The sequence below is a fragment of the Macaca thibetana genome, chromosome 6 (assembly GCF_024542745.1).
Source record: "Macaca thibetana thibetana isolate TM-01 chromosome 6, ASM2454274v1, whole genome shotgun sequence".
Taxonomy (NCBI): domain Eukaryota; kingdom Metazoa; phylum Chordata; class Mammalia; order Primates; family Cercopithecidae; genus Macaca; species Macaca thibetana.
Window position 1 is genome coordinate 45,414,353 of NC_065583.1, and position 12,480 is coordinate 45,426,832.

General features: G+C 42.0%; 2 protein-coding genes across 6 annotated transcripts in view; both read left to right on the plus strand.

Moving 5' to 3' along the window:
* The window catches only part of TRPC7 (transient receptor potential cation channel subfamily C member 7), a 142,588-nt gene that overhangs the window by 94,674 nt on the left and 35,434 nt on the right, over window positions 1-12,480 (plus strand). For all 4 annotated transcript variants that reach the window (XM_050792754.1, XM_050792755.1, XM_050792756.1 and 1 more), the window contains 2 exons: window positions 7,895-8,128; window positions 12,019-12,283. In XM_050792754.1, coding sequence (XP_050648711.1) covers window positions 7,895-8,128; window positions 12,019-12,283 — 499 coding nt within the window. The remainder of the gene's footprint in view (window positions 1-7,894; window positions 8,129-12,018; window positions 12,284-12,480) is intronic.
* Window positions 1-12,480, plus strand: part of CXCL14 (C-X-C motif chemokine ligand 14) — a 728,461-nt gene that overhangs the window by 50,281 nt on the left and 665,700 nt on the right. The gene's annotated exons all lie outside the window — the stretch shown is intronic.

The window sequence follows — 12,480 nt, forward strand, 5'->3', positions numbered from 1 at the left end:
ATGGTAGTAAAATACATTTAAAATGCTAGATAGGAGAAGAGCTTGGGAGTGTGTCCCTTTCTCTTTGGTGGTTTTGCCTCTCTGAATGGTGGTTGGCACAAAGGTGGAGCTCAACAATGTCTGTTAAGTGGGTGAATGAGTTCCTAACCAGTGAGAGTAAGCTTGTTCCCAGTGGAGGGCAAGGCAGGAGACAGCACAGTGGACAACAAGGCTCCTGGGCTGCCTGTGTGGCTTCGGACAACTTACTTGCCACCTCCATAGGTGAGTTTCTTCATCTGTAAAGTGGGGATAATTACAGTAGCTATCTATCAGACTATTATGAAGACTTAGCATTTATTAAGTACTTACAAAGGGCCTGGCACCTACAAGGTGCTCAATGATTGGGGGCTACTATAATTAGAAAAGAAGAGGAGGAAGAAGAGGAGGAGCTTTGTTAGAAAATTTTTGAATCTATTAATATCATCCTCTTGCCTGAAAAACAAATGAACCCTGAGTATGTCTGTGGCCCAAATTTGTTGCAAAGGACCTCCTATTGAGATAGTGTTTTGATGTTAGGACTTGTGGGTTCAGAGTCACTATGCATATTCTCTCTCCTGTGAGTTCAAACTGGGGACCAATGGTGAGAAGTTGGCCTGAGAGAACACAGAGGCAGATGCAATGCCCTGGGACAGCAGCCCCTGGGGGCCAGGACCATTTAAAGAATGTGCATACTTAAGTCTCACAGGACTTTGAAGGGGGAGCCCTTCTGAATACCATGTGAGGCAGGGATAGGAGTGAACCGCCTTTTAGCTGTCAAGCTCCATCTCTACAGCCCGCAGGACATTACTCAGAACCTGCCTATAAGAAGCTACTCATTTCCCTTGAGGCTTTCTGGCACTTCCCAGCCTGTTCCACTGCCAGGAACCCCTTCTTTATTATGTGACCTTGTTCTCTAGGCTCCAGGCAACCCTGAGTGAGGGAATTTTGCCTGAAGGAGGCTCAAGAGTGGGGAGGAGGGTGGAGGCGCATGCTTACCCCTTGAGCCCTGGTCTCTAAACACTCCTCTGATTGGCATACTGGAAGCAAAAGACCACGGGGCTCAGCTTGGATATAAAATGCTGAACTATCCTTGGCACTTTGGAGGCAGGGGGCTTAATTTCACTCACTGAAATACTTAATTTCACACATTTCCTTTTTCATTAAGCATTCCTGCTGTCCAAACCCTTGGGCCCATGTTACTTTTACTTATGGCCCTAGAATAATTTAAATTCATCTGGGTGAATTAATATTTAAATCTAAGAAGACTCATGCAGACATTTGACCATGGAGGAAGTGATTCGCAATGCCCAATGAGAAGCTACTATATGGGTCAGAAAAGTTAGTTTTCTGAAAATAATTTGCATTTCAGATTCATAGAGCTTTTAGTACTTGAAGTTACCTCCAAACTCCAAATTCATTCATTTTAAAATATAGAATCTAAGACCCACAGCAAATCAAGGGACTTAGCCAAAGTCATACTCCTAATAAGTAGCCAAGCTAGAACTTGAACCCAGGGCCTCCTGAATTAAAGCCAATCATTCAAGTTACAGCCTGTGACTCTCCTAGTGCCAGGCTAAAAGCAGTTCCATTCAGACATTGAGAATTTTAATTTGGGGGTAGAGGAAAGCAACAAACACTATTTTTCTATCCATTAAAAATGGGTTTTTTAAATCCATTTTAAAAATATATGTTGCACAGTCACAGATGAAAGCACATTTCAGTGTTAAGAAATTACTTCACTGAATTATCACAAAAATTTTGATACGGTATACTTGAGACATAGCTTTGTTAACAAAAAAGGAGGGGGCTGGTTCTGCCCTACCATTATAGGGTAAACATACCTGCAATTTTTTAAAATATTTCCTATTGTGGGAATTCCAATTTGATACAATATGCAGATTTTCATTAAATAAAGCCATGATTCTTCTCCAAACAGCTGCTCTCAAATTACTTTTCTCCTTAGAAAAACATTTCAGGCCAGGCATGGTGGCTCATGCCTGTAATCCCAGCACTTTGGGAGGCCAAGGTGGGAGGATCACAAGGTCAGGAGTTTGAGACCAGTCTGGCCAATATGGTGAAACCCCATCTCTACTAAAAATACAAAAATTAGCCAGGCATGGTGGCATGTGCCTGTAGTCCCAGCTACTCAGGAGGCTGAGAGAGAAGAATCGCTTGAACCCAGGAGGCGGAGGTTGCAGTGAGCCGAGATCGCACCACTGCACTCCAGCCTGGGTGACAGAGCGAGAGTCTGTCTCAAAAAAAAAAAAAAAGAAAAGAAAAATATTTTAAATCCTTCTATTTCATGGGCCATTTTCAACAGAAAGGGAAATTTTCTGATTAAAATAGTCCCTGGGCATAGTCCCAGACAAGTAAAGGTGATCAGCTCATCACTCAAATGTGCCCACATGTGAGCCTGTGAGCAAGTCAGTGAGGGTCTGACCAGGGCAGAGCCCTCATTACTGTCTACTTCCAGCATTATCTATGATTCCAGGCTTTTTCAGCAGTTGGACCCTTAAAGACCACTGTATTATGTAGGCATCTGTGAGTGTGCTTGGATTAAGGTCTGGGAAAAAGAAAGGAAGAAACACAAGCAAATGGTTGGGTGGAACTGCTGGAGGACTGTTGGGTGGGCCTGCTTTGCTAGAGTACAGGGTACATGAAAACTGTGGAATATCATAGGAAGGAATGATAGCCTAGCTTTCGAGTCTGGACTTTATCTTGGTATTATGAGGAATACACCACAGGTATCTGAAGAGAGAAGTGACCACGATATGACCCAAACTTCATGAGGTCAGAAAATAGAGTGGAAGACTAAAAGAGCAAGATGGATCTGATGTCCACTAGAGGAGGATCTGCAGAACTGCAGTGATCCCTGGTGCCAGTCAGAAGAGTCAGGAGTGCAAGAGTGGGAATACTGGGTAAGGGTATGACACAGTGAGGGTGGGAGGGACGGGGAGGCCAGCTCGAGGAATGTAATACTGGCACTGAAAAGACATCCACTAACCCACTAACAGTAGTCTCTCTCTCTATAGGGGGAATTCAGCTTTGAAGTTCTTAAGGAAAAGTAGGAAGATATTCATCTGTGAGACATATACAAGGAAATGAAGGACAAAATTTCAGGTCTTACTTGAGGTCAGAGGGAAGAATGGGAACAGCCAAAAACCTGAAAAGCTACAGCCTTTAAGGAGTGGGCAGAGTTAGAAAAGCAGCAAAGAGGCTGGGCGCAGTGGCTCAAGCCTGTAATCCCAGCACTTTGGGAGGCCGAGACGGGCGGATCACGAGGTCAGGAGATCGAGACCATCCTGGCGAACACGGTGAAACCCCGTCTCTACTAAAAAATACAAAAAATTAGCCGGGCAAGGTGGCGGGCGCCTGTAGTCCCAGCTACTCGGGAGGCTGAGGCAGGAGAATGGCGTAAACCCGGGAGGCGGAGCTTGCAGTGGGCTGAGATCCGGCCACTGCACTCCAGCCTGGGCGACAGAGCGAGACTCCGTCTCAAAAAAAAAAAAAAAAAAGAAAAGCAGCAAAGAAAGCTGAAGAGGAGCAATGGGGGGGGGGGGGGCAGGAGGTGCCAGGGAAAGCTGGCCATCATGTCTGATGAACACAGCTGAGGGACTGCCAAAAGAGGCTATCGGTGTTAGCCTCTAGGGAGTGTGGTCACTGAGCTGGAATTGTTTCACTCACCGACCAGCTGGTGATTCTTTTACCACGTGAATCCCTCTAAATATACAGGCTAAGTGTAGCACGGTTCCACATCAAAGCTCTCCCAGATGTGAGTAGTCATAAGACTCTTTGATGACATAAAATGTTCAAGAGTCTTTTCTACACATTAACTGATTTGAGCCCAGTTTTATTTCCTGGAGAGCCAGAAGAGTATGGCGGTCAAGAACATGAACTCTAGAAGCAGACCTTCTGGGTTCAAATTCCAGATCTCCTGCCTCCTAGCAAGGCACATTACAACCATCTGAGGCGCTGTTTCATTAGCTGTAAAAATAGGATAATAGCAGAATGTACTTTATAGGGTTGTTGCAAAGATTTAAGACAATATATATATACACATGGCAGTGCCCAGAACATAGTGGGTGCTCAAATTGAAACTGAATAGTTACGTTTTAATACAGGCATACCTCAAGGATAGTGCAAGTGCAGTTTCAGACCACTACAACAAATCAAGTACCCCAATAAAGAAGGTCCCAGGAATTTTTTGGTTTCCCAGTGCACAGAAAAGTTATATTTACATTATACTGTGGTCTATTAAATGTGCAATAGCATCATGTCTAAAAAAAGTGCATACCATAATTTTAAAATTACTCTATTGCTAAAAAATGCTAACAATCATCTGAGCCTTCAACAAGGCAAAATCTTTTTGCTGGTGGAGGATCTTGCCTCAATGTTGATGGCCACCGACTGATCAGAATGGTCGTTGTTGAAGGTTAAAGTGGCCATGACAATTTCTTAAGACAATAAAGTTTGCTGCATCAACTCACTTTTCCTTTCACCAAAGATCTCTCTGTAGCATGCAATGCAGTTTAATAGCATTTGACCCAAAGTAGAACTTCTTTCAAAATTAAACTCAATACCCTCAAGCCTTGTTGCTGCTTTGTCAACTAAGTTTACAGAATATTCTAAATCCTTTGTCATCATTTTAACAACGTTCACAGCATCTTCACCAGTAGACTCTCAAGAAACCATTTTCTTTGCTCATCAATAAGAAACAATTCCTCATCCATTGAAGTTTTATCATGAAATTGCAGTAATTTAGTCACATCTTAGGCCCTACTTCTAATTCAAGCTCTCTTATTTCCATCACAACTGCAGTAACTTCCTCTACTGAAGTATTGAACCCCTCAAAGTTATCCATGAAGGTTTGAATCAACTTCTTCCATTTAATGTTGATATTCTGACCTTCTACCATGATTCTCTAATGTTTTTAATGGCATCTAAAATGATAAATCCTTTCCAGTAGGTTTTCAATTAACTTTGTCCAGATCCATTAGAAGGATCATTATCTATGGCAGCTATAGCCTTATGAAATGTATTTTTTAAAATAATAAGACTTGAAAGTCAAAATTACTCCTTGATCCATGGGCTGCAGAATGGATACTATGTCAACAGGCATGAATACAATGCTAACCTCCTATACATCTCGATCAGAGCTCTTAAGTGACCACGTGCATTGTCCATGAGCAGTAATATTGTGAAAGAAATACATTTTTTTCTGAGCAGTAAGTCTCAACAGTGGGCTTAAAATATTCAGTAAACCATGATATAAACAGATATGCTGTCATCCAGGCTTTCTTGTTTCATTTATAGAGCACAGGAAGAGGAGATTTAGCATAATTCTTCAGGGCCCTAGGATTTTTGGAATGACACGTGAACACTGGCTTCAACTTAAAGTCACCAGCTGCAGTAGTCCCTAACAAGAGAGTCAGCCTGTCCTACGAAGCTTTGAAACCAGGCACTGATGTCTACTCTATAGCTCTGAAAGTTCTAAATGGCATCTTCTTTCAAGATAAAGCTGTTTAATCTACATCAAAAATCTGTGGTTTACTGTAGCCACTGTTATCAATTATCTTAGCTAGATCTTCTGATAACTTGTTGCAGCTTCTACATCAGCACTTGGTGCTTCACCTTGTACTTTTATGTTATGGAGATGGCTTCTTTCCTTAAACCTTATGAACCAGACTCTGCTAGCTTCAAACTTTTCTTGGGCAGCTTCCTCACCTCTCTCAGGCTTCACAGAATTAGAGAGTGAGGGTCTTCCTCTGGTTTGGGCATTGGCTTAATGGAATGCTGTAGCTGGTTTAATCAACCACTCATGAGTTCACTGGGGTAGTACTTTTAATTTCCTTCAGTAACTTGTTCTTTGCATTCAGAACTTAGCTGTTTGACACAAAAGGCCTAGCTTTTGGCATATCTCAGCTTTTGACACACATTCCTCATTAACCATAATCATTTCTAGTTTTTGATTTAAAGTGAGAAATGTACAACTCTTGCTTTCATTTAACAGCTTAGACACCACTGTAGGATTATTCATTGGCCTAATATCAATATTGTTGAAATACTGGGAATAGGGAGGCCCGAGGGGAGGGACAGACAGGAAAATAGCAGGTCAGTGGAGCAGTCAGAACACACAAAACAGTTATTAAGCTTGCCATCTTATATGGGAGTGGTTCATGATACCTCCAATCAGTTACAATAGTAACATCAAAGATCACAAAGATCACTGGTCACAGACCAACCATAATGAATATAGTAATGAAAAGGTTTGAAATATTGTGAGAATTACCAAAATATGACATAGAGACACAAAGTGAGCACATGTTATTGGGAAAATGGCATCAATAGACTTTCCCAACACAAGGTTGCCACAAACCATTAATTTGGAAAAAATACAGTATCTGTGAAGCACAATAAAGCAAAGTGCAATAAAAACAAGGTATGCCTGTAATTTAAAATAATTTAAATAGTATTAGTAATAATTTACTAATCAGTAAATGTGAAGGTATAGAATAGCGTTATTCAACAGAAATATAGGGCAAGCAACAACCATGAGCTATACAGATAATTTCAAATTTTCTAAAAGCCATATTATAAAGACAGGTGAAATTAACAATATACTTAACCTATCATATCCAAAATATTAATCACTGCAACATGTAACTGATGCAAAAAATTATTAATGAGATACTTTACATTCTTTTTTCATAGTAAGCATTTGAAATCTGGTGTGTACCTCACATTTACATCACATCTCAAACTGGACCAGACACATTTCAAGTGCTCAGTATCCACATATTACTGGTGGCTATGGTATTGGACAGTACAGGTCTAGAAGGATACTCATCAACTATTAGCTCAGGCTACCTCACAGGGATAGCTTAGAGCAGGAGTCCTCAACCGCTGGGCCGCCAACTGTTACCATGTCTGTGGCCTGTTAGGAATCGAGCTGAACAGCAGGAGGTAATGCTGGCAGCATTACTGCCTGAGCTCTGCCTCCTGTCAGATCAGCAGTGGCATTAGATTCTCATAGGAGCCTGAAAACCCTATTGTGAATTATGCATGTGAGGGATCTAGGTTGCCATCCTATGAGAATCTCATGGCTGATGATCTGAGGTGGAACGGTTTCATTTGGAAACTATTCATTTGGAAACTGTGTTAAATTGTCTTCCATGAAACCAGTCCCTGGTGCCAAACGGGCTGCTGGCTTAGAGGAAGGCTGGGGGAACTAGTAACATTTTGTCTGTATATTTCTATATTGTTTAATATGTAACAATGAGGACATATATCTTTAAAATCCAGCAAGTTATGAAAGAGTAAGAAAAAAATCTAATAACGCCAAATTAATGCTCATGACACAGAAATACAGAAGCATTCTAATCTGGGATTTAAAAACAAAACAACTGGGTTCTATGTCCAACAAAACCATAGTTCTAGGTTCTTGAGGCATTTGGGCATTTCTGTAGAATTTCGGGCATCGGGGGGACCTTCAGATAGCCCTTTACAATTCCTGGACCTCAGTTTCCCTATAGTTAATTTAGGACTCATTGATTCTTTAAGACCTCCCAGTTCTTAAAGTGTATAAGTGTCAGCAACTGTATTTCTCCTATATTCCCTCCAAGAATCTATCAACGAATGAGAACTCTCTCCTCACTTCCAGAGACAGTGTGTTTGTAAGCGCAAGGCGAAGTCTCGGGATATCCTGGGTAAAATCTGTCTTTGAACACACATTTCTGTCTGCCTCTGGCTATCGATGGTCCCAGTTCCAAAGAGCTGATATTTACATTTGTACTCTGCTTCCCTCCACGACCTCATGCGGAGGAAATGAATGCTAAGAGAACAGAAAAATGAGCCTGGCCTTCTCCTTCTCCCACAGGAATGATTTGGTCCGAATGCAAGGAAATCTGGGAGGAGGGGCCGCGGGAGTACGTGCTGCACCTGTGGAACCTGCTAGATTTCGGGATGCTGTCCATCTTCGTGGCCTCCTTCACAGCACGCTTCATGGCCTTCCTAAAGGCCAGCGAGGCGCAGCTGTATGTGGACCGCCATGTGCAGGACGACACGCTGCACAATGTTTCACTTCCGCCGGAAGTGGCGTACTTCACGTACGGTGAGTCGGAGGGTGCTTTGCCTACTCCATTCTGGCGCTTCTGGGACATGGCCTTGGTGCTTCAGTGTGGCTGGAATTTGTAACGTCATTTATAATCATGTGATCCGTGATTTGTAATGCAGTCGACTTTGGCAGTTTCACTGTCAGTGCAGAGCATCCTTTCCACCTCAAAAAGACCCTTGGTCCTGGAAGTGTAGCCAGCAGAATAGAACATGGAATTAGTGACTTTGAGAAATCAATCTTTTTGTGTTAAGGATGAGTTTGTTTCTGAAAGGCCCTTGGGAACATTTCTGTAGTTTGTTTTTAAGAAACGTCTTGTTTCTGATATGCATCCAGGGGCACTAAAGGAATATGTATATGCAGAGGAATTTTCCTTCTATATTGGATCCCTGTGTTTTGTGCAAAAATAAATCCTGCTTTCCCAGTTATTGCTTCGTGGCAAGATAGATTCTTAGAAGATACCTTAATTCTTGCAAAATACAAGGCCTTACTGTTTGATGTAGTAGGTCGAGACTTTAGGAATACTAATAATAGTTATAACATATGTTTATCGATAACTTACTATGTGCCAGAAACTGGCAAGTAGTAGACATTTTATACACACAATTCTAATTCTTGCAAATAGCCCGGCAAAAAAAGGGTCCTTCTTTTGTCCCTATTTTAAACATGAAGAATCAGGTTTTTATAGCAGGGCTTTGTGTAGGATTGCCTTGTATAGCAGGGAATCCTGGCCTGACATGATTTGAAAATCATGCTGAATGGCAGAGTAGTTACGTCCCCAAGCTTTGGCGTAGAAGAAACCTGAATTCAAATCCTAATTCAGTAGTTTACTGTGAGATATTGTTTACTTAACTTTTCTGAGCTCTGTTTTCTCATATGTAAAACAGATAATAATATCTATGTTAAAAGGTTTGTTTTGAGGGTTGAATAAAATAGTGTGTGTGAAGTGCTTTGCACTCTGCTGTGAAAACAGTAAATGCTCACTTAATGGTAGCAGTTATTATCTGCTTATTTTAACAGAAATTATGTCTTACTACTACCTTTTGGGTCATTTTCTTGTTCAAACACTGTAATTTCTGTACTGAAACAGAAAGATGTTGAAGGTTAAAGGAACAGTAGATACTTGTTAACAGTAAAAAGCAGCTGGACACTTAGTAGGCATTTATTAATGGCAGCTGCATCATCTTGAAGGGATTGAGTGTTGAATGTCCCTGTTACATGAACCCAGATGGCTCCGGGACCACAGAATCTTTGCGGTAAGATACAACAATGATTCTGTGGTCAGATACAACAATGATCTGCAGAGGGTTGTTTGCTTAACGCAAAAGCTGAGTAACTGCCCGTTTTCAATGTAGATTATGTTACATGTAAATGTGGTAGGGAACTCTCCACTGAGAAATGGAGAGTCTTGTAATATTACAAATCATCCACCCACCCAACCTCTGCCATTTTGGGGTTTGGCAAATTCAGACTTTCTTAAAGCAAAATAGCTTGGATATTATCCCCTCTGTCTTGTTCAGGGTTCATCAAGGAAAGATGAGAGAATATTGATACTGCGTTACGTGCTTTTCTTAATGCCATGATTCAGGCTGCAGTACTGTCCACTTCTGACTTCCGTTGCTTTTTGGGTTGTATTAAGGGTCTTACCCGACCCAAAGCATAGTACGTTATTGCTCTTGTTTTTGTAGTTCACCCTGTGCCCTTGGAAATCCTTTGGATTTCTGGCTTCACTTGTGCTCCAGTTACAAGACAAGAGAGCCCTCTTGTGGCCAGCTGGACAGTGGATCTTTCCAACCTCTACAGCACCAAATGGGCAGATACCAATTTTTCAGGTTGTGATAGGGCAGGGCAATTTTTCTCATGGAAATAGCTCTAAGAAGAAAACCCCTTTGTCCAAATCATCACAATGCTGTTCATTCTACGCTCATCACAACTCCTTACAAGTCAGTTCAAATGTAATATTTTTCAATGAAAGTCCTGACCTGGTCATCAGGATCTGACAACAGCTAAATCTATCTGAGTAGATTATAAGAGTGTCTTGTTATTGTGACTGAGATATAAGATGGTAAGTTAGAGGCTGCAGAAAAAAGAATTCCTTTTTGCCTTCTGTTTAATGGGAGAAGTTATGTTTTATTTTATCTTATCCAAATATTAATCCATAGAATATGACAGATATATTGGAAAACATGTAATTTATTCTGCTTACTAGTCTTTCATGGACTTTTGAGGTATGACCTTGATGAGAACACAGAATCTGTAATGTTATTGTATTTCCAAATGCAATTTAGAATCACTCCGTGAAACTTTGTGGCCTGGCTTCCTTTACTAAAGGTTTCTTACTGCTCTCTATTATTATAATTATTTAACAGAGTCTAGTTTTGCAAATAAAGAATAAAAGCCTCCCTCTTCAATCTCCCTTGGAATGCCACGAATTGCTGTGTAATATCCTTTCTAGCTGCATTTACTGGGCTCTGAAAAGGACCCCATACCCTAAATCCAATCTTAAAAATGGCAATAATGATATCTACTCTACAGGGCTGTTGTGAAAATTACAGCTAATGTAAGTGTAAGTGCTAATTTAGGTTTCTCAATATTTCTCAATTAATGTTTCACTCACCGTTTCTCAATGGGGACACTATTAGCTTTTCCAGCAGGGCAGTTTTCATGGTACAGATCTGTCCAGGGCATTGCAGGACATTAGCATCCCAGTAGTACTCCTATTCAGTCACTGTGACAACCAGAGACACCCCAACACATCCTCCACGAGAAAAGTGCTGCCCTCACTTGAGAATCACTGACATATAATAGACAGCTGATTCATGACAGATGCTGCTCCTTGTACCATTAGAACTGCAATAGGAACACTTTGCAGGTTTGCTCTGCTGCAGAAATACCCATAGGGCAGCTCAGGTCCTTGTGGTCACAGTGATCACAAGCAGAGCCTTCCCAGCTCAGGATCAGTCCTAGGACCCTTGCCTACCTGGAACAGGGCTGTCGTGGCAAACCTGCCTGACTGGTCACCACTTTTGGGGACTTAGCTTAATCAAGGAGCAAATATCCCAGCACACAGTGTACCTGGGAAACAAAACCCAAGAGTATTTTCTCAGGCAAGATCCTTTAGATTCCTGGACCCCATGTGAGCTTATTTGTTCTGACCTGTGCCTGGTCTAAACATGTGGTTAAAAGTTTATCCAGTCATTTGACAAACATTTATCCATACCTGCTGTGTGCCAGACCCTGTGCTGAGCACTTTACATGTGTGATTTCATTTCATCCTCTCCACAGTCCTGTGAGATGGATATTATCCATAATTTGAGATGAGGAAAATAAAGCTCAAAATGTTAGTTAATTGTCTCTCAGAGGCACGTGGCCAGTAGGTGGATGGGCCACATTCAGTCTCAGGGCTGTCTGACTCCAAGTCCATGCTCTTGCCCATCTCTCTCCTCGCCTGCCTCCCCAGTGAGTGGGACAGCTTCTGAGCATGGAGCTAAACACTGGTGAGGGAGACAATAGCAAGTGGCCCGGTGAGTGCGAAGACATGGAGGGTGCACAGCATACCATGAGAGCACAGACGGAAACTGGGAACCTGCCCAGCCTGTGGTGGGGGTAAGAGGGATCACAGAAGGCTTCCTGAAAGAGGTGATGCCTGAGCAGAATCTTAGAGGAGGATTTGGAATGAATCATACCTCGAAGTGAGAGAAGAGTGTTCCAGGCAGATGGTCCAGCACATTCCAAGAGGGAGGGTCCAACTTCTGGGTATTGGGATTAATTTAAGGACAAGGACAAGAATGGCAAATGATACAGTTGGAGACCTCTAAAGATGCCTAACTGCTTTCTCTTCTAGAATAGATCCTGTGGCTTAATGAGTAACCCAGATTGTTTTCTTTTAGCCAGGGACAAGTGGTGGCCTTCAGACCCTCAGATCATATCAGAAGGGCTCTATGCGATAGCCGTCGTGCTGAGCTTCTCTCGCATTGCATACATCCTGCCAGCCAACGAGAGTTTTGGGCCCCTGCAGATCTCCCTAGGGAGAACTGTGAAAGATATCTTCAAGTTCATGGTCATTTTCATCATGGTATTTGTGGCCTTCATGATTGGGATGTTCAACCTGTACTCTTACTACCGAGGTGCCAAATACAACCCAGCGTTTACAACGTGAGTATCCGAGGGCTTTCCCTTGAGGTTTACCCTGGGCTTCCTGGGAATCTTTGGGAGTCTCCTGAAGGTGACTTCTTGCAGAGACTGCTGTTTCCTTGCTATTTCTCAAGGTTAAAGGCAACTTTATTCAAGGGTGGCTTACAGTTCAGGTTCTAGAGTTGAACAGAAGAGTTGAGTTAAATCCTCACTTTGCC